Here is a 22740-nt window from a genome sequence, read left to right as displayed (position 1 = left end):
CTTCTAGAGGTCAAAGACAATGCCCATACCCAAGTTTTCCTTCAAAGAGGCAGCCAGTACTAATGATGTATTCTAGTTTATAATTTGTATAGTGCCAAACATATACCAAGTGCTTTATAGACATATAAAAACAAGATCCCCATTGTGAAAAGCTTCCATTCTAGACAATGTACAAATACGGCCAAGGAGAGAGAGTAAGATGCTATACAGTTCACTCACCTGCTGTTGCATGTCATATTAATTCTATTAATGTTTTATTGCAGGGACAGATGAAAGATATTAAGCCATTTAGCATTCTTCTGCATGGAGGTTTTGGGCTTGAAGGCTTCCTGCAACTAGCCATTTCTTTAGCTGAAGCTTGCTAGTTAACTTTTGGATCATGCCTAAAGGGAACATATTTACTCACTATATCATACAAAATATATATTTTATTTACAATTTGTCACACACTGATGTAAAGAAAAGTCAACATAATGATTTTAAAGTTGACAGTCTTTATTTACAACCTTGTTGGCAAAAGGTGGAGGGAAAGTTTAAAACATTTTAAACAGAGGGCACCACAGCTGACGCTGTATCAATTCACGAATCTGCATCTTTAGCATCCAGTTGAAGAATTAAAGCATATCAATACTTGCAGGAGCATGAACTTCTGAATCTGTATCACTTTCATTTAGAGTACATTGCTCAAATATTTTAGGCAGTTTCTATATCAACTCAATTTACTTATTAAAAGGTGAAGGAAGTTCACTTTGACAGTATACTGTACCTGGAAATAATAAATCCACTTAAACTCAATTCCTACTTTTAGTTGAAAATTACACCTCATTTTCTGTGATGACAGCTCTCAATTTAATTAACAGCTACACTGAATATCTTACTATGAGGTGTAGTCAAGACTGGAGTAATGGAAACTGAAGAAAGTACTTCTGGTTTTTGATGCCCTCCAGAATCAGTTGGGAAAAGTCATAAACATCCTGTTTAAGAAGTCTAGATGAAAAAAATGATGTTGTCAGTTTTCACTTTGTAAGGAAATTTTCAATTTTCTTATTGGATTTGTTTGTTCATTCCTCTAAATCGAGAGTGTTTAATTCTTCTTCTAGATCATCCAAGTCCTCTCCAGTAAAAAGATTTTCATCAACAGGAACTGCATCTATTACTCCATTTTCCTGTTCTTCTACCTCGTTTTCTTCTAAGTCACTTTGCTCCCCATTTTCCATCCCACCTCCTGAAGCTTCACTTAATTTGTTATCTGAAAATAAAAACATTTTTTATAATGTCTATTAAATTCTTACAGTCAGTCAATCTCTCAATATCAACAAGGCCCCATGCTTGAAAAACATACACACTTATGTTTTGATGCAAAAATACTGCCATGGGGCCATATTCTATTAAGACATATATTGTAGGAATGGGCTTTTCACAGTTGCAAATGAACAAAGAAGTGCATGAATACAAAAGCTTTTTATAACTTCTGTCCTTGCCAACTGGTTCACACTACTGAATTATGACTAATATTCAATGCTGTACTGAACTCCAGAAAGGTCCAACCAGGATCAGGCTTTTATATGGCTGATGCTGTACAAATATATAGTATGATGCAGTACTAGGTTAGCTAACATGTTTAAGGTGAACTTAGTTTTTTGGAGTCATCACTCATTCACTTACTAAATCAGGAGAGTGAGAAGAAAGATTTTTCCTTTCCCAGTTTCAAGATGTAATTTTAAATGATTTTTAGTGATACAGTAGAAATGATTGTAAATATTAAGTAGGAAGTCACAAAACACAGGACTGGTTACAGCAATTGCCTTCCCCTCTACTAGAAAACACAAGTATCCTGTATTTGCAGAACACAATATGAGAAGCACATTAAGCTATAACCACTATAAAAATCTAACAAGAATTTCTTCAGAGTCTCTACTTGAGTATTTGGAAAGACCTTTAACACTGAAGTAATGTGCTGTTATCTGTTAACTTAGTTATGCCTACAAAAGCGAACTTACCATCTTTTTCCACTGAAGTGTATGTGCTGAATCGCTCAAGACTAGCCACAGTAATACCAGTTTCATCTACATCCTTTGGGACATACAAGTTCAAGTCTACATCATTTACCCTCACAAAATCTTCAACCTGAAAAAATAAGTTATTTTCTTTGCATTAATAACTGGTTTCCTGTAACTGATTTGTTAATTTTACTTTTTATATCAACTTTTCTTACTGCACCTTTTATTTTTTTCGGCATAAGCAAAACTAAACTAAAAAGGGGACCTACCATTTAAGTATTAGCCAAGCTTCTTTTTATGGAAGCTTAATTGTGATCAAATTTGAGAAGTATCTAAACCAAAAAGTTATTCACCAAATTTGAAATGTTACCAACAACAAACTTGCTTCTTACCTCATCTTCACTTGTTCCTTGACTATAATGTGTGTCATCTGCTTCTTCATCATCTGCATCAACCAACTCAGGTCGGAACTCAAATACTTCACGTCCACTGATCTAGCCATGGAGAAGCAAATAAGAGATGTTCAAACAACACTGAATATGAAGGAAAACACACACAGATCTTAATTTCAGGCCAGCTACCTCACTATAAAGTGTATTATACTCTTTCCACTTACAAGTAATAGTATTTGCATAAACATACCACCAGTGCTTTGCCAGCTTTAAAATCAGCTTTCCTCCGTTCCATATCCTGCTCAGCCTTGTCAATCTTTTCTTGTCTTTTTCTTTTCTTCCATGCAAGAAAAGACTCTAGGGTGATTTTGGTAATGTTTGGTCCTAAGGCAGCACGCTGAACAACAAAGATATTAGCTTTAATCAATCTTTGTGAACACAATTATCTACAAAACAATAAGGCAAGTTTTTGTTCACAAATTAAGAAACTTTCTCTTAAAATCATTCTTTCCTAATATTTTTCTAATACTGTGTAGTCCTGTGGCACCTTAGAGATTATACATTAGTATCATGAGCTTTCGTGGGCAAAACCCATTTCATCAAATGGTGAGCTGGAGAGGAAGATTTTTCTGTATATGAGACAGAGAATGAGATTTTTCTTTTGACTTATTAATAATAAACATGGATTCATACAATCAAATTTGAGATTGTTTGAATTAGGGATGTAAAATCCTGTTTAAAGAGTTAACTGGTTTAACGTAATGTTTAACCAGTTAACCGCGTACCTGGGGTCTCACCACTGGGGGTCCCAGCCAGGCTTGAGCACCCCCTTTCATACCCCCACACAGCCCACGAAGCTGCTTCAGCCCAGCTGGGCCAAACCTGCCGTACCGTGGGACTGATCCAGCCGGGCCAGGCCTACTGCAGTGCAGCAGGTAAGGAGCAGCCCCTGCTTGTGGTGCGGAGAGCCTGACCAGCTTGGAGAGTCTCTGGAGCTGTGGGCCCAGCTGGGATGGAGCAGCCATCCATCAGTGTTGGGTGAGGGGCTGCTTCAGCCTGGCGGGACCACGTGGTTAACTTGGTACCTCCCACATTTAAATTGTGAAAGCAAGGCTACATTCATATCTAAGTGTATTTATTCTACTACTACTACTATAGATCATCATTTTACAAACTGGATGGTTACATGCACCTCTAAAACATCAATAGCATGAACTAAAAATGTCCATTTCAACTGCAGCACTTGCCCTGGCTTTAGAAGGGATATTATTTAAAAATTCTCAGGTTCCTTTTAAAAGGTAAGCAAAAACATGGCTATGTTTTTTCTGGTCTCAGCCTTTTAAACTCTCTGATTTTGCCTGCCACCTAAGGAAAACACACACACACAATCTTCAATAGTGCCTATTATTTTCAGAAGCTGCATTTCAGAATTACAAGTAAAAATTTGACCTAAAACACTGCTGCCCTCTAGAGGTAAATATTCAGTTAAACTTTACTTTTCATTCTTATGTGGTGACTAAATTGGAGAAAAAGAAAGGCTTGCTTATTTTCAAGAATTACTGAGTATATTTCACTCCAAGTGGATACAAACATGAGCAAGTACCATTTTACGCTGTTGCTAGAAATGTGCTTTGAACCTGTATTTTTCCAGAATACTTTGCTAAAAATAATAAACCATGTTATATTCAGGTTTGATTGAGTAAGTTAGCTATTCCTTACCTCTCTTTCTATCAGATCTTCTAAAGAAACTTCATCTTCCTTTTCCTCCTTCTTTTTGTCTTTTTTTAGTACAAAGCCAGGAGGTAGAGCATGGCGGTACATACAGTTGTCTCCTCCACCAGGACAAACCCAAAACCAGCCATATTTGTTGTTTTCGATAGCATCAAGAAAATACTTGCAAACCTGTATTGAACAAGAGTGGCTGTTATCCCTGAATCCTGCTTTCTTCTCCCCAGCAATGCACACTGATAAAGTGAGTTTGTCACATTAACTCAGGAATAGTACTAAAACAATGATCAGTAATTCACAGCTAGTCCTATTCTGTTTTAATGGTAGCTTAGAAATGTAAGACAGAAAAAGAAATAGCTTTGAACATATTTTGACTAAAGAACAACACACAAAGGTCAAAAGAGTAAAACCAATTAACCTATTTAAATTAAAAAAACCCAAAAAACTACATTTGAAGTTTTCAGTAGTGTTTTCTGTTAAGGTTACCCAAATCTGGCTCAAAGGACTGATGATTGTATGTATAGTGGTATACATCCAATGTCTTTGTGTGAAATGAGTTGGTGGTCTTTTTTTTTCCTTCACTGAGAGGTAGCCTCCCCCCCTTTTTTTAAAAGGCTTTTTTAAAAAAAATTTAGCAGTCTCAAACCATCAAGAATGTAATGAATATGGAAACTGTAGTGTTCTATCCTTTCAACTTTAGAGGTTTTCCTTTCCAGGTCAAGGTTTTAAGCATGCTGAAGGGACAGCATGCATTCTTGCTACAGTCCTACACTCATCTGTAGACAGAACATTTCCGTTGCCAGGGCTGTCATCAATCTGGCAACTTTAACAAGCAATTTATTAATTTAACTGTAGATCCCCAGCTGTTCTTTCACATTTCATTTCCAAAGGTGTCATGGGTAACGGTTATTGTGAAACTATCAATGCAACCATCATTTTCTTATATTTTTAGCTTGTATGGAAAACAATGTGGAATTAAGAGTAGAAAACACAAAAGTATTAAAGATTTAAACAGATGCTAGATGAGGCAAAATATAAGTTAATGTCACAATCTAAAACTGCTCATAGTTTTAGAGCTCAAAATTAGTGAGTTTTTCACCTTAATTACAGAAAATATGAAGCTGTGTGCACTGATAGGGCACTCACAATAGAAAATGTCTTTGTTTCTGTCTGTAAAACTATTAGCATCTTAGATTCACAATAAAAAAGATAAGATGTGTTAGAGAATCGGTCACATAAGTAATTCAATTGGCATATGGAACTATGAACACATACATCTTGAATGTGGGGTCGTCAAATTACATCTAACAGTGTACACTGATTACTATTCATAATGTTTATAAAGTCATTTCTACCTTAGAAAGATGCTTCTAATACCCAAATCTGCACATACAAGATGTGTGTGTTTATATAAAGAGATCCTTGCTTATTTCAGATATACCGTATAAAATAATGCAAGTCAACCTTTACCTTAAAAAAAGCCTTTAAAATATTCAAATAAAGATTTCACGATATGCTAGGAGGAAAATCCAATACCTTTCCAAATTTAATTCTCTCTAATGATAGTTAATATCTACTGCAACTCAATTCAAGAAAAGGACATACTATTTGAGTTTTGGGTTTTTTCTTTTCCGCCTCACCATGCTTCTTGTTCACCACCTCTTCAAGCTTTTTCTCGTCCCAATTATCCATTGTATCTAAATATAAATAGTAAAAAAAAAAAAAAAAAAAAAAAAGTTGGTTGCACTTACATCTCAACCTCTCAAACAAACAGCTTTGGATTCTGCAGTTAACTGCAGTAAAAGAAAAGCAATACTGTCAGCTTTAGACTCTTAATTATGATTTTGCTAGAAATAGGATTTTCAAAGCCTCCTGTGCGTTTAAGTATTTTAAAACCTTTGCTTTGAGAACATTTTGAAAAATGTACACCTCCTCCTTCACAAACTCATCTGTTTCCAAAAAAAGATAGAATCTGAGATTCTACAACTGCGTTAACTGGACTGGAGAAAAGAAGAAGAAAATAAGGAACAGTAGATGGGATGGTGCCCAGGAAGAATATAGGGGGAAGGAAGTTCAAATGAACACACGAGCAGAAGAGAAGATGACACATAAGTTAAGGCACAAAGTTCTTTATCATCCTGGGTGATACAAAAAGCAGCCAATAAAGAAGAGATGTTGGGAAGGGTTGGAACAGTAACAAAAGCAATGAAACCATATGTATGATCCTGGTGTACCACTTCAATGTGTCAAAAGGTTAAAACATTACCCAGCAGGAGTGGCATAAAACATTGTGTAAGTGCATGACAACCACAAAAGGAAATTGACCCATCTTTGTTTAGCTCTCTAATCCAGGCTGAGCAAAAGTCCAAAGCCAAAGAATGCTTTATTTTCAACTGATTTGTGCTATTGAGAGATGAAATCACAAAGATAATCTTCTCAAGCCTCCTAAATTTAAAATACTGTCATCCACATTATACTACTCCTAGTACCATATGTGCAAAAACCATGAGTTGCACTTCATTTGCATTTTTCTAAAGCCTGGGTATCTTAAGAAGCAATTGGAAACTAAGAGAAGATATCAATTCTATATAACTTGCCACCAGTTTTTTCATTCATGAGTGGAATAAATTTTGTTATATGCACCAAGGCATATGCTAACATGCACCAATCTGTGGGTGCTCAGCTAATCAGCTGGGCAGCACCTCAATCTCTCCTGGGTGGTCGCTCAAGCACTCAGTTTACAGGGAACATGGTTTGCCACCTCTATATTGTAAATACTCCACACATCAGAGTTTAAGGATTGCTGCCCTATAGCACACTGTCTTTATTATAATGATGCATCAAAATAGGGAGTAGGAAAAATTCTCATGCAGATATGAAGTGATTTTTCTTTTTTATGTCAGCATGATATTAATTTTATTACCAACCACCTAGAAGCCCCAGCCATAGGCCAGAAACTGATTATGCGAGGTGTTGTATAAATGCAGAACAAGACGACTATCCCTGCTCAAAAGAGCTCATGAACTTATTATGAGAACTTTGGCATCAGTAAATTACGTTGGCAGTTATTTCCCAATAGGAACATACCTTTTTCAAGCTCTTCATCTCTTGCATCAATGTAAACACTTCGTTTTTCACACTTTCTCTCCAAAGATAAATCATGAGAAAACTTGCACTTATCTCCTTTAGTGCACTGTCCTTGCTTGAAGAAAGCACAAACTACTGATTTGGGATCTGCACCTATGTCATAAGAAATTTAGTATTTTAGTACTGTTCCCAGTGTTGTCTTCAAGTCGTCATTGTCAAGTCGAAGTCACTACAGTTCAAGTCCCTAAAGTCACTTGAGTCAAGTCCCAAGTCAAGTCTCAAGTCTTAATTTAAAAAATGTCAAGTCACTTTTGTACAAGGCATCAATATGGGCATTTTTGGACAATTTTTTCACCAAGTCGATTTAACAAAATTAGCAAGTCTCAAGTCACAAACAATGAACCCGAGTCGAATCTCAAGTCAAGTTACCTAGGTGACTTAAGTCAGACTTGAATCAACAACTCTGACTGTTCTCAGGCAAAACACTAAGTCACATTTAAAATTATTTACCATTTTTTCAAAGATCATTAACACCAAGCAGCAGAGCATGGAAATTCAAAGTTAAATTTCAAAAATTGGAAGTTATTCAGAGTACAATTACCATCACTAGCTTCCAGTGGGGCTGACTGCCTCGCTGGCCTCTAGGCAAGGTGAAGGGGAAAGTTCATGCTCTGCGCCACTGGAAAAGGCCACTGAGAAGGGGCAGAGATGCAACTAGCCTCCACCAGGCAGCCTTGAATGCTGCCCTGAATGTGTGGGGCTCTGGCCACGGCTGTTGCCACAGTAGCAGCGGCTGGGAGCCCCAGGCCCTTTTGAATCACAAAGCCCTGGGATAACTGCCCTTTTTGCCCTCCCCTTCCCCAACAGCAGGCCTGCTAACTTCTCTCAGTCTGCCTCACTACCAAGCTTCCGTCTTATACGTCCAGAATGCTTCATACCTATTTTGCTGCAGAGTTTGTGGTAAATGTCCAATTTTAAAAGCATTTTGATATCCAAAATATATGGCATCAATGTGTGGCATAATTAACTGATGATCAACTGATTTAATCAAATATCTTGTACTTAATTCCTATACTGATCCATAAGGAATGATATTTTCAGTGGCAACCAGTTAGTTCCAGTGTACACAGTTAATGGAAATGTCAAAATATTTTCACAAACACTGAACCGCTGCTATAGGACATATTACTATAGCAACGAAAAAGGCTCGCCAAGCGACGGCGAGCCTTGCTCGCCAGCCACGCGGTTCGGCACGCTGCACACGTGCAGACTGCGCTGCGTGGCTGTGCCGGCTTGTAATCTACTTGCCACGAGCGAGTAGATTACAGTAATTGTCAAGCCCTGGCAATGAAACTGTTAGGATTTAGTCTTGATGAGGAAGTGATATTTATGGTTAGGGTAAGATACTGAGGGTCAGGCAAAAAACAAAACAAAACAAAACACAAAACAAAACAAAACAAAACGAGTTTGAATTGATTTGGCCAGTGATCTGGTACGACACCTAAAGACTAGCTTAAACTACATAGGTTCTGCTGATTGTTATCTTGGCACAGTACAGCTCTACTGCCCAATTTCCCAAGTCCTGATGCATTATATACAGACAAAGTTCTCCCTGACGGTATATTACAGTAAAACTCCAGTGGTCCGGCATCCAATGGCAGCCGGACAATTGGAGCTGCTCTGTCCCTGGCTTCCCCAATTCAGCTGCTGCTGAAACTGACCAGCGGCTGACTCCGGGAAGCCCGGAGCAGAGCAGCTGGGGTGCTCTGCCCCGTGCTTCCCGGAGACAGCCGCTGGTCAGTTTCAGCTGCGGCTGACTTGGGGAAGTCTGGTGCAGAGCAGATGGGGTGCTGCCGGGTTGGTCCCGCAGCGCTGAGGGGTGCATCTCCCCCACTCCACTCCAGACCCCTCATAGATCCCCCTTCCGATAATCCAGCATATCTGATAATCCGGCACCCCCTGGGTCCTAAAGGTGCCGTATTATCCAAAGTTTATTGTACTACCTTCTCCACAAAGTTGGATGTGCAAACAGAAGCACTCCTGTTGGCATAGGTGTGTGTGTATACTAGGGTTTGGCTGTCATAGCTATGTCACCTACATAGTGTGATTTTTCTTACACCTTTGCCCAACACAGCTATGCTGAGAAAAAGCTGTATCTTTACTACAAAGGTACGTCAAGACATAAGAAACCATGACTCTTTAAAATGGGGATCATGCGAATTTAACATACTTATATAATCAAACGGTTACACCTTTACAAAGAAAGGGACACTATTGAACATTAAGGAGTAGCAAACAGAACAGAAACTATGTGCAAGTCCCCTAGAGTAAGCCAGTTCTCTGCAGCCTCTGGCACAAGGGAGAGTTTTGGAGAAGGGCAAGTGACTAGAGTGCACTGTACTCTAACAATCTGCAGGGCAGAGAACTGTACCTGGTAAAAACTCAATGTAGCAAAGAATTTGCTCCTGCATCCTGCCAAAGTTAATGAAGAAATCTCCACTGAAATCAGTGCAGATTTCTGTACTTAGATCAATGACATTGTGACCTCACAATGGTTGGCATTAGAACGTCACAATTATAACCCTTCATTTGAGTTATATTTGTTCACAGAGCAGAATTATTAAAATAAAAAAGTTAGAACTGCTTGATTATAGATAGGAACAGTGAACTGACATTTTAAACACTTTTTTTTGCAAACTATGTAAAGTACCAACTGAATTAGCTACAAACTAAAACATTATACTCCTTTGTTTACCTTTACTAATTTTTTGCGCAGCAACTACAGGTTTGAAAAGTTCATTTAGTTCCTGTAATTCCTTCTTCTTATCATCTTTCTTGAATTTCTTGTCACCTTCAGCTTGAGAAGCCTATAATACCAGATTTAAATATCTTTTACCAATCACTTCAAAACATATTACTCAAAGAGAAACAAACAAAGATACATTAGCATGCCATATGAATTATATATTATACTGAGTGACAGTCCAACTTTGGAGGTGTCAGCATTATTCTGTTCCTAATATTTCCTTGTATTAGTGTACCACTAATGGACCCTGGCCATTAATACATTTCAAACTGAAGGGAAGAAAGAAGTAATAGTCAACAATTTCCTAGGGCATAGATAAACTTGATATTTAATTGAAGGACCTCTCCTGCTTTTTTCCACACGTAAGCAATAGGAAATAAATGTCATTGCTGGCACAGGATAGCTATCTTCCAACAGGACTCTAGCAAACCCAAACCATCACAGTGGGTAGTAAGTGAATTAAAGACCAAGCGCCAACACTAAAGCCAATTACTCTTGCCCAAGATCTACACAGGAAGAGACTCTCCTATTACATCTTAAAATGCACATTCTTTCATTTTATGTGCATCAGCAGTAACCTGCCAGAAAGTCTTTTGCAAGTTCTTATTCACTGCATCACCTAGTCAAATTTGTATTTTATTGTGTGCAGTTCTTCAGCGTTACAGCATTCAGTTAATAAATGATGGTGTATAAGGCTGGAAAACTTACTCTCATTTGAACTGTGTGGGGAAAAGAGAATAAATCAAGTAAAAAAGGGAAAAACTATTTTTATAACTACAAAGTAGGGATGTTAGATACTGTTTAATTTAATAATCGTGTAACTGCACTAAATTTTAGCAGTTACACAATTATTTAATGGTTCCGGAAGGTGGGGCCAGCAGTCAATGTACTCTCGGCCAAACTCCCTGGGAGCCCCATACCACCCCGCACTATTACCTCTGCATTAAAAGCCGGCTTCCAGTGTTTACTGGCTCCCACCACACTGCTGCTTCTCCATCAGAGGCAAAAGGGCGGGGGTGGGTGGGCGGGCAGGTGGAGGAACTGGTGACCCTGGGGAGTTGGCTTAAAAGCTAGCTCCCATCTCCCCCCGCTTTGCTGCCTCTGATGGTGGGGGGGAGGAAAGGGAGGAGTATCGCTGTTTAAACTATTAAGCCTGGGCTTATTGGTTAATCGTTTAAATGACAATACAACAACATCTCTACTACACAGGAGACACTATAAACCTGCCTTCCCCTTCCAGTACTTCAAAAATTAAGCCCCCTCATCCTAAGTCACTGTTACTTAAACTGGTAGGAAAAAACCTACCCCCAAATACCTGAACTATTACAGAAGAATAAAGACGAGGCAAAAAGAACAGGTACAATTAATTAGTTTTAGTACATGTGACTCCCCTCCCAAAATTGTTAATGGGACTATATGCCTAATTATTTAAAGATATAATTATGACATCATTAGTAATAATAAATATTGTATAGTGACTAAAGGCCCAGTCAGAGCTGAAGACAATGGTAAATACTCATTTGAAAAAACACATTCTCTCTCTTTTTCAGTATAAGGTCATCCAGGATCTGCAATGTTTGGATTATACAGGAAACCTTCACCATTCACAGTGGATGCATTCCCGCATCCACTGAGAATGGCAGAATTAGCAAACACTGCGAGCCTCAGGTCCCAGTGAGTTCCCCATGGCTCCCAGCTCCTGCTGCCTCCAAGATGGGACAGGAGACTTGCAAATACATAGAACGACTAATAGCAATTCCATGAATCCCAAGGGTCTCCTGTAATTTGATGCAATGCAGAATTAAAAGCAGGCTCTTCTCTTCCCTAAATAAGGCAAGATATATCAAAGTTTCAAAATAGTTAAAAGGTAAAGTGATTCTAGGCTAACACTCAACCTAAAAAAGACACCATATTATCTTTACAATTTTGATTTCTAATGACATTCCAACTAGAAAAGCTTACTTCAATCCCACTTTGCATCAGATGGATTTACCAGCATTTCCACTTTTGTCAACTATAGTGAGCAGCCCCCCAATCCAGCCAGAGCAGGCACACCTCACTTGTGGTCCGGCCAGCCGGTTGGAGTAGCTCCCCCAACCTGTCCGCAAGGCTCCAGCCCTCCATGGTTAACCACTGAAACATACTGTTTAATCGGCTGGCTTTTTTTTTTTAAATGTGTATTTATCTCTCTAAACAAAAATTTTAATGATTTACTCTGAAATTACACACACTTAGAGTACCTTTGATACACCTGTAGCGTTAGAGCTGAAGTAATTTCTTAGCTCAACAGCACTTCCATTTGAACTTCAAGGCATGCCTGTCCTTGACTCTTGTGGGTTATTCACAGAGGTATGGGCTTGGAAGATACATCACTGTATTAGGATTCAATGTTGAAAGTTTTCTTCCTGGACTTTTAGGTTTCCTGGCTGTTTGGGGAGAAAAGTTTCAACATCTAATCCTAACACAATGATGCACCTTGCAAGTCTGTAAAACATACAAGGATGTACTTTACCCAGTTTCCATGTTTTGTTGAGAGAAATTTTTCTTTATCAATAAGCAGTACCTACTTCTGCTATTGCTCAAAAAGCAGCAACTGAACAAAATCACCAATAGTCAGGAATTTTGCAATTGCTAATTAGTTGTGAGCAGCAGTGAGACTGACATGAACCATGTAAATTACAGTCAGCAGCTTTTTGGGAAAACAAGATGCAACAGAGGCAGGTAATAGGGTTATGCTCCATAGGTGGGCTGTCCAGGTATTTGTCAATGTGGAAGTCCTGTCTTCAAAAAAGTCAGGCAAGCTGGAAGATTTTGATTGGAAGTTGCGTTGAAGTTGACACCTCTGAGGAATCCATAATTTCCAGCAGAAAAGTGCCAGGAAATTTCAAACTAAGGATGTTAACTGATGTTTAATCAGCTAATTGAGTAGTCGATGGAATTTCAATCAACTACTCGATTGGTCAATGGGGGGGGAGGGGCAAGGAGAGTACAGAGTGACAGCGGGGTTAACTCCTGGCCCTGGAAGCTAATCCTGTTACAGCTCTGTCTTTTAAACGTAGTAAGAGCCAGATGGCTCTTACTACACTTAAATGGCAGAGCCACAGCAGGGCCCAGGCGTTAGCCAGGATTCAGCTCTCCTAGCTCATGCCCGTCCCCTGCTGGGCTGCTCTTTGCCTCCCTTACCCCACCGCAGAGACGGTGCTGGGGGGAACCGGCTTTTAAGATGGCTCCCTCCAGCTCTGGCTCTCCCGCTTGCTGCCTCTGATAGAGGCATAATGAGTCAGACCAAGGTTCCATCAGTATCCTATCTTCCAACAGTGGCCAATGTCAGATGCCCCAGAGAGGATGATTACCTGTTCTGTTCAAAGTGATCCCTCTCCTGTTACCCATTTCCAGGCTCTGACAAACAGAGGCCTACCCATTCCTACCCATCCTGGCTAATAGCCATTGATAGACCTAACCTCCATCAATCAATCTAGTTCTTTTTTGAATCCCGTTAAAGTCCTGATTTTCACAATATTATCTACCAAGGAGTTCCACAGGTTGACTGTGCACTGTGTGAAGAAAAACTTCCTTTTGGTTATTTTAAACCTGCTACCTATTAATTTCATTTGGTAACCCCTAATTCTAATGTTATGGGAAGTAGTAAATTACTTTTCCTTATGGAGAAAGTGAATATCGATCATGATTTTATAGACCTCTTTCATATATCTTCTTAGTCTTTTCTTTTCTAAGCTGAAAAGTCCAAGTCTTTTTAATCTCTCTTCACGTGGCACCCTTCCAGCCCCTAATTATTTTTGTTGCTCTTTTCTGAACCTTTTCCAATGCCAATATATCTTTTTTGAGATGAGACCACATCTGTATGCAGTATTCGAGATGTGGGCATACCATGGATTTATACAGAGGCAATAAGATATTCTCTGTCTTATTCTCTATCCAGTTTTTAATGATTCTTAACATTGTTTTCTTTTTTGACAGCCGCTGCACACTGAGTGGATGTTTTCAAAGAACTATCCACAATGACTCCAGACCATTTTCCTGAGGTAGGACCATACCTAACAGGTGTTTGTCCAACCTGTTTTTTAAAACCTCCACCTATCTCTTTTGGAAGCCTATTACAGTGCTTAACTATCCTTACAGTTAGAAAGTTTTTCCTAATATCTAACATATCTCCCATTGCTGGAGATTAAGCCCACTACTTCTTGTCCCGCTTTCAGTTAACAGAGAGAAAAATTGATCAATATCCTCTTTATAATAACTGGTAACTTATTTGAAGTTCCAGAGGAGTAGCCGTGTTGGTCTGTAACTAAACAAAAACTTTAAAAAAATGACGAATGGTCCTATAGCCCCTTAGAGACCAACCAAAAAATACACATAGTATCATGAGCTTTTGTGGATACAACCCACTTCTTCAGATGAATGAAGCAAGGGGTCCAGAGGTACAAATATACAGCAGAAAAAGAGTGGAGAGAGAAAGGGGGGGGGGAAACCGTATCAAATAAAGTGTCTGTGCTAAATGAGGCTAATAGAGCAGGCTATAACTCCCGATATTTGAAGTTTGATCATTTCTCTTCCCCCCCCCCAAGACTAAATATAGCCAGATTTAAAAAAAAAACAAAAAACAAAAAACTCTTGCTCATAAAAAAACAAAACAAATCCTGTCATTTTTGTTGTTCTCCTCTGAACTCTCCAGTTTGTCAACATTTTTCAAAGTTTGGTGTCCACATCTGGACACAAAATTCCTCACCTGGCTTACAGCAGGACTATTATATGCTTTGTTTAACACACAGCACCTGTGTAAATACATCCCAGGATAATATTAGCCTTCTTCACAATTGCGCCACATTGTGACCCACTATTACTGCCACACATTTACTACTTAACCTCCCATCTGTAGCCAGTATTAGTGCCTAGCCACCGCTGATGCATTAGGACAGATGGACCCCCCTCCAAGTCTAGAGTAAAGGGAAAATACTGCTTTCCTGACTCCTACAGGTAAAAAGGGATCACTAGTTTTACTTTTGTTTATCCTGAGGTGATAATTATTTATCTTCTGGTTTTCACACACTAGTGCAATAATACAATGTTTGGATTAAAAGAATTCCATGGGAATGTTTGCTAATCCTGTTAACACTGGAAAACATTTGAATTATGGAAACATCTTCACGAATTGAAAGCTTCTATAAAAATGTATATAAAAAATTCTAGATTTGAAGCTATATTATCTTTCAATTAGATAAAAATTAACTTAAAAATAAAATGTCTGGCAATTAAACTGCTATTATTTTTAAAACAAATTTAAAGCAACTGAATAAATTATATTTGTACAGGTTGGACCTCTCTTGTCCAACACCCTCAGGACCTGATGGGTACCGAATGAGGGGATTTGCTGGACCAGGTAAGGTCCCTTCCAACATGGCTTGTGCTAAACTCCTGGCCCCTATTAGGGCTCTGCAGCGGCTGCTGCCAGGACCCACTATCTCCCGGCCAGAAGCGGCAGAACTCTCTGCTGCACCGCCCACCCCTCCATGTCCTCTCCCCCAACATGGGAATCCCAGATGAGTTGTCGCCCCTCCTCCCCTGCCACTCTCCTGCCTCACAGCCTCACCTCCCTCTACCTGGGCTCTGTAGTCCAGGAGCAATCCAGGTCTTGCTGGACCACACATGTTGCTGGACCAGAAAGTCTCAGTTCAGGGAGGTACAAGCTGTACAAACCAAAATACCTTAGGTAAATAATAAATCTTAACTCATCAACATCTTTTTACATGTTTATATGAGGCATTATGAATGATAAGAAATACGTTACAGATTAAGTACTTACCTGTCGTGGATTTTGTTGACCAAATTTAACCTGATGAGTCACAGCCTTGATAAATTTCTGTTGTTTTGCTCCTTTCTTATTCTTTAGACCAAAGGTTTTGTCCTGAATTAGAAGAAATTAGTATAAGCGATGCTTCAGCTATTGGACAGTTTTATGAACGATGAGAGGCAGCAAGGGGGGCAAGGAGGGACAGGAGTTGTTTTAAAAGCTGGTTCCCCCCAGCACTGTCTCTGTGGTGTCGCCTGCCCTCTCCCCCCCAGTCCCCCCAAGCCTAGACCTCTCCTCCTGGTCTCCGGGAGGTTGGGCTGGGCTGAAACCATGGTGCGGCCAGGCCTAGCACTCTCCCGACCGGCCGCTGGGGGGTTGGGTTAAGCTGAAACCACAGCATAGCCACGCCTCGCACAGCCCCCCACCCCACAGCCATGGGGAGCGGGGAGAAGCACTGCATGGCTTGTGGCTTCCGCTCTGCCCCAACCACTGGGGAGGGGAAGGGCCACATGGTTCCCAATGCAGAGCGGCTTTCACTGCTTCCCCCCTTGCCAGGCCCCACACTCTGCCCTGAGCACAAGGGAATGGGGAGGAGGGAGGAAAGGGGAGATGGGAGGGAGGAGTCAGGTGGTATGAAGAGTGACGTGATGATGTCACTATTATCCCACAGGAAAAACATGATATAGATAGATAGATAGATAATCTTCAATTGTTTTGAATATGTACCCAAAATTTTGGAGGGACATCAAAATATCTGTATCATCCCTTCTTGTCTTGCATTCTTTGTAAAGTTATCCTTTCCAATGCTGGAATTCCTCTCCCCAGCCATCCTCACAATTTGACCAATGTATGATACCATAAAAGTAGTATTTCACAAAGTATCATAGTGTATCAGAACCTATTTAAGAACAGCATCTGCTTTCTCTGTATTCAATCCAGAAAGTTGATGAGTGTCATCCATTCCATGGCAAAAAGTATCTGTTCATACCCCTCTGCAATAATTTTCTCCTTATATTTCCAGTTTGTTTATAGAATGCAGATCTGTATCAGTTCCATTCAGTTCCTTTTACACACCTATCTGCAGCAATGTATTTTTCTATGACGGCAATAATTATATTTAAAACCTTTCAAATCTTTGCCTTTGATGTAATTCTACTCATTTAAAGAAGAATATTTTATTGCTAGTCAGTGGAAGAAAAAAAAAAAAAGTCACCCAACGATAACGTCTTGGTTAACACAATTCGGGAAATGCTATAGCAAAAACCACCCATCACAAATAACACAAGACAAGTACATTACATATTGTTTACTTTTTATTAAAGTCAGTAAAAAATAGTTCCTACTCATTCTCACAAAGCTTAACATTAACTATTAATAAATAATAATAATAATAATAGTAATGACTTAAATTTTCAGCGTACATTTCTAATAACTTATTCCTTTGCAATACATGTATACTTTTAAAAAGAACAAATATAAGATCTTGTTTACCCTACAGAGTTAAGTCAATGTAAACCAGCCTGTTTTAACCTAACTATGTAAGCATCTACACTGACATGTCATTTTCCCTGATGTAAGTTGCCCATGACATCAACTTAGGCCATATCAACACTAGCACTTATGTCGGCAAAACGTTTGTTGTTTGGAGTGTAAAAAAAAAAAAAAAACCCCTATGCCTCTGAGCATTATGTACACAGTACTATGTCAGCAGGAGATTCTCTTCTGCCAACATAGTCCACACCACTCATTCAGTTGGTTTTATTATATGAATTGGCAGAAGACAACTACACAAACATGATTGTGCCGCTGTAAGCTTTTAAGTGTAGACACCATGTTACTTACATCATGCTGGCTTTCAGTGCCCCACAATGCCCCAGAAGAAAGTCAGCAGAAGTGCTCCTCTTGAGGGTGCACAAGGCTGACAGAAGGAACATAACGCAGATGTGAAACTAATTACTTGAGTGGATAATTTTGCAATGTAGATGTGCTCTCAGGAAAAAAAAGATGACTGATTCACAGGTGACATTACTGCCTCATGTTATATAATTAATGTCCCTTAAATACTCCATTACTTTACATGGACTATCATGTTTGTGATCTTATTTTAAACTTCACTGTTTTTTCAACTATAAAATAAAAGAGTTTTTGTGGACTAGATCTCTCTTATAACTGAGCTCAACAGAACATTATTAATTCAGCAAGATAGTCAGCTAGGTCCCAAATCTTCCTACCTGACCCTTCAGTTTACTTGGATACTTAATTCTCTATTTATGCTCTTTCCTCACTCCCCCAAAAACAGTTCTATTCTCCACATTCCAGAAGATATTCACTTACAAGGAATCCCAGTGACGAATAAGGCTGTATAATGTGACACTTTGTTATTACATTATACACACTGAAATTTCTTAACTTCCAAGAATAGTTTTATGAATTACAAATACTGTTAAATGACCAGAGGGAAGAAAAGGTTACTAGTTAATGATAATCTTTAATTTTTCAGCCTAGATTTGCAAAATAAATATTTACTCATTGGCTGTCACATCAATTGACATTATACCCTGACACAAGAGACCATGGGCCAAGTTTTGCCCTGAGATTACAGTGATTTGATTTGGAATTGCAGATGTACGCCTGAAAGAGTTGAGCCCTGTAACCTTTCTAAGGCCTGTGCTTGAATGTGTCTGTTCAAAAGATCTGAACAGCCCATCTTCAGGGTAAAAATAACCGATTCTGGTCTATCCAATGAAGAGAGCAGTACAAGGCCATAGACAAGCAAAGAGTTAACAGATGTGGCAGGCGACCTGGGAGGGGAAGGGAGACAGAGTCACTTCAGAGGCATCTCCACCCTGGTGCCAGCACCTGCACTTTTGTTTTTAAGTTGGCTGGCTTAATAGCATTTCATAAGGCTGCTTCAGCCGAGGCGGGCGCCGGTAGCTATTTCTACGGCGGGGATGAGAGGAAAGATCACTCTCGGGGGAGAGGGAGTGGTTGGTTCAAGTCACGCCCCCCCCCCCCCAGACGAAGGGGAATTAAGAAGGGCCCTAGACGCAGCCCTGGGAGAACGAGGGGAAGGACAAGTGAGGGGGCGATGGGACGGGGTCGGGCCGCGTGACGCGACTACGGGAAGGTGGCAGGGGCTGGACGGGATACGGAGGCGGCGCAGGGACACACCAAAGGCAGACGTCAAGGCCTCTCTGTTTCCCTTCCCGGGTTACGGCTCTGCGCCCCCCACCCCGTCGCGGCTCAGAGCGCCGGGCCGCCCCTCACCTCGATGATCTTCTCCTTTTTTTTCTGGTCCGACTTCTTGCTAGGCCCCGCCACAGGCGGCGGTTTCTTGGGGGGCATCTCGGGGGCCGAGCCCCAGGCCGCGCTCGCTCGGCTCCTCTCAGCGCCGCGGCCGGAAAGCGCGCGAGACCCTGGACAGGCCGCAGCTCGCAGCCAAGCAATGAGAAAAGCAAAGGAAGGATTCGATTTACGACAGGCCGTCAACGACCGCTGCCCCGAGGCGCCCTAGGCACGCAACGCGCGATTGCGCGCGCAAGCCGGGAGGGTGGAAAGGGAAGCGCGTGCGAAGCTATTTCCCACAATCCCCCACGAGCTTTAAAAAATATATATATATATATATATCTCGGCGATGCCGGTATGACGTGACTGGGGGGAGGCGGGACTGCCCGCTCTCTAGCGCCTTAGGGAAGGTCTGTGGCAGTTGGCGGGGGGTTCCCGTGCCCCACTCTTCCCAGCTAGTGCCGCGGCGGCGCCGGGCAGGGAGCCGCTCGGGGACTCGCCCCTCCCGGCCGGGTCGGGTGCGGCGTGACGGGGACGTGCCTGCCCCGCCTTGGCTGGCTTGTGTCCCTCCTGCCCACGTGGGGGCTTGTCTGCCCGGGACCCGGCGTGTGGCGAGAGCGCGGGTGTGTAGCTGCGGCCCGGGAGAGGCCGAAAGCGCCCACCTGAGAGATGGCGCCGGGGGCAGTTTCTTCCTTCTGGAAATCAGACCCTGCCCCAGTAGCGCCACCCTACGGGGGCGGTTCTCGACACATCTGTGGACCGGCTGCCGGGAGGGTTGTGCCGCCGCTGGCAGCGGTGTCCCACAGGAGCGCTCCCTTACCATCCTCTAGCACGTTCCTCTGGGGTAGGAGCTTTCAGCGTTACAGCGGCCCGCACGGGCCTGGTAACACGGCGGCGGGGCAGAGCCGCCAGCGCTGTCCCGGCGTGTGACAACACCCGTCACTTCAGGCGTTTTCCGCACTCAGCTGTCTCCCTGATGCTGCCTTCCTGCGCTAGTCGCTAAAAGTCATTTGCAGCAAATTCCGCTAGCAGGTGATGCGCCTACTGCTCCTCCCAAAAGCCAAGCCAGCTGGTGCAACTGCTTTTGGGAGAAGGGCATATTAAGAAGAGTGGTAGGCTGAGGATCCCACTCGTATTGGGGGGGGGGAGGGGGTTGGATGTACAGAAAATGGGATGGAGACGAGTTGGAAATGAGGGAGGGAGACGAGGCAGGTGAGAGTGGGTCAGAGAAGTTTTGAACAACCCATGGGACAAACTCAGCCCACAGTCATCTGAAGAAGTGGGCTGTGCCCATGAAAGCTCATGATACCATCTACATGGTTTGTTAGTCTATAAAGTGCTACCAGACCATTTGTTGTTTTTTAAGGTAAGCCCACCCAGCTGTTTAAAGCAGCATTTCTCTAGCTGGGAACTGAACCCAGGCCATGATGACGCCAAATCCAGCCCACTAGGGACAGGTTGGAGAGAGACAAGGCAGCAGTGATACATGGATTGGATTGGCTGAGGGGATGAAGGGTGGTATAGTGTTTTAAACGTGAGCAGGGTGCTTAAATTTGATGTAGAGAGGGGAATGGGAGCACAGCCAGGGATTTGGAGAGGGGTTGTACCTGATTAGGGTAAAGCAGATGATTTTTCTTTTCTTGCAATATTTTGGACTGTTTCAAGGGGCCTGAGAGAAATTGTGGGAAGCCAGAGAGAAAAATGCATCACTCAGGGTGAGAATTAGTTAACATCTGGGCAAAAGGTTTTGTAGTGGAGATAGCTTCAGTGGAGTTACATGTGTTGAATATGGCATCTAGTTGCATTTACAACTTGATTCTGTGCCCATGATTGAATGTTGTACAGGCAGTCCCCGGGTTATATGGATCCAACTTACATCGGATCCCTACTTACAAACGGGGTGAGGCAACCCTGCACTAGCTGCTTCCCCCCAGCAGACTAGGGAGACGCGGAGCGGCTTTTCTCAGCAGACACCTCAGCTTGAGAATAAAGGACTGAGGGAAGTGAGGTGTGGGAGAATAAAACTGAGCTCTGGAGAAATTTTGGCTAGAGTTTCTCCTACAATATGTACCAAATTCAACTAAGAACAAACCTACAGTCCCTATCTTGTACGTAACCCGGGGACTGCCTGTATTTATAACTGTTTTCTACCCTTTTAATAACTACTTCTGGTTATTTACCATGAAAGGGAAAACCAGTTAAAAGAGAAACTACCCTGGGGCCAAAGGGGAAGAGAATTTCAAATGCAGTTAGACACCTAACTCCAATATTGCTATGATGTGATAATTATCTCAATTGTCATGTAATTGGTGATTAAGGTACTACCTCTTGAAGTTCTTTTCTAGCTCTAATACAGACTTTTTCTGTAACCTTAACCAATCACTTAATTTTATTGTATTTTAATTCCTTCATATACATATGTGAGTCTTTTAATTATTAGTTATACTTTTTGGTTATATCAGGAATTAGAGTTACTGACATAACAGACTAATTAAAGAGGCTATGCTTCCATTCTTGGTGTGCTGCTGGGCCTGACTAAAAGCAAAATGTAGTAACAACTGGAAGCCTGCTTTCAGAAGATTTCCAGCATATACAGATTTGCAAATGCAGGATGTTCTGATAAAGACCCACGTTATTCAGGGTCATTACCTAAACTAAACGAGTTTCAAAAGATTTGAAATTTAGCCTTATTACTTGCTTCCAGCCTCATTTAATTACATTTGTCATCTGCATAATTGTAAGGGTTACCAATTTAACACTTTTACTGCAGAGAACAATGCTGATTTTATATAATGGAAATCACTTCTTTAAATTACTAAAAGTAAATTGTGCTGTGAATCAAATCTACTAGGTAACATTCAGTGTGACATTTACCTCTGAGAAATCAAAATACAACACTTTTCTGTTAAGATTTCAACATGAACAAAAAAAGCAGCAGCAAGGTAGTTCGTATGCAAATGTGATAATTGCTTGGATACAAAAGTTGAGTTTTGCTATGTAATTTTCTATATTATCATGATTCATGAGAAGTTAGGGCTGGGATTTTTTGGCAAATTAAATTCCCCCCCCCTCCAAAAAATGCCGATTTATATTTTAAGTTGGAGAATGCATGGGAAATGTCAATTTATGTTGAGAGTAAAGGTGTGTCTAGACAGCACCCTTCTGTCAGAATAAGCTATGCAAATTGCATACCTTATTCCGAGTCTAAATCTAAAGAGCTTGTTTTGAAATTTGGTGCTGTCTACACAACACCAAATTTCAAAATAAGGCTATCTCTAGAGGGAGAGGCAAGTGCTAGTGGTATTGCTAGAAAAGGGAAGGGGAATCCTCGGTATCCATCCAGCAGTGTCTGGAAAGCATATATGGTAATAGAGGCTTTATAGTGTACACCAAGACTTCGACAATTATTTTTCAGCTTCTAGTTTCCAGGAAACCAATCTTAAAAGCTCAAATACATAATTTCCTTTATTCTCCCTACAGATCATAGTTGGCCAGAGCCAGCATCTGTTTTCTTGCTACAAGGTCCATAAATAAAGTCTCCTCAGACAGTCTAATTATCTGCCTAAAATCATGCAGGGAAGAAGGACTACTCCTGCTTCACTTTGAAAGGACAAATATCAATGATTTTCTGCC

General features: G+C 41.0%; 1 protein-coding gene across 1 annotated transcript; it reads right to left on the bottom strand.

The window, feature by feature from the left end:
* Nucleotides 1-474: 474 nt before the first annotated feature.
* ZC3H15 (zinc finger CCCH-type containing 15) lies at nt 475-19731 on the bottom strand. The gene is made up of 10 exons (XM_006114811.4): nt 19090-19731; nt 15835-15936; nt 9963-10074; nt 7208-7360; nt 5726-5817; nt 4112-4294; nt 2643-2789; nt 2393-2494; nt 2001-2127; nt 475-1249 (listed from the first exon to the last, which is right to left on the bottom strand). Exons 1-10 carry the CDS (start codon nt 19165-19167, stop codon nt 1062-1064), a joined length of 1284 nt encoding a protein of 427 aa, XP_006114873.1. The 5' UTR covers nt 19168-19731; the 3' UTR covers nt 475-1061.
* Nucleotides 19732-22740: the final 3009 nt, after the last annotated feature.

This window comes from Pelodiscus sinensis, chromosome 7, assembly GCF_052426305.1.
Source record: "Pelodiscus sinensis isolate ZL-2025 chromosome 7, ASM5242630v1, whole genome shotgun sequence".
NCBI lineage: Eukaryota > Metazoa > Chordata > Testudines > Trionychidae > Pelodiscus > Pelodiscus sinensis.
The sequence above is the reverse complement of the archived record's forward strand: the minus strand, read 5'-3'. Positions and strand labels throughout refer to the sequence as shown.

Bases quoted from the DNA above. Each gene is read 5' to 3' on its own strand.
- ZC3H15 (XM_006114811.4), bottom strand. From the start codon at position 19,167: ATGCCCCCCAAGAAACCGCCGCCTGTGGCGGGGCCTAGCAAGAAGTCG. The intron at 5,818-7,207 runs GTATGTTCCTAT...ATTTATATTTAG, and splicing joins AGATGAAGAGCTTGAAAAAG to ATACAATGGATAATTGGGAC. The intron at 4,295-5,725 runs GTATGTCCTTTT...TGTTCAATACAG, and splicing joins AAAAACCCAAAACTCAAATA to GTTTGCAAGTATTTTCTTGA.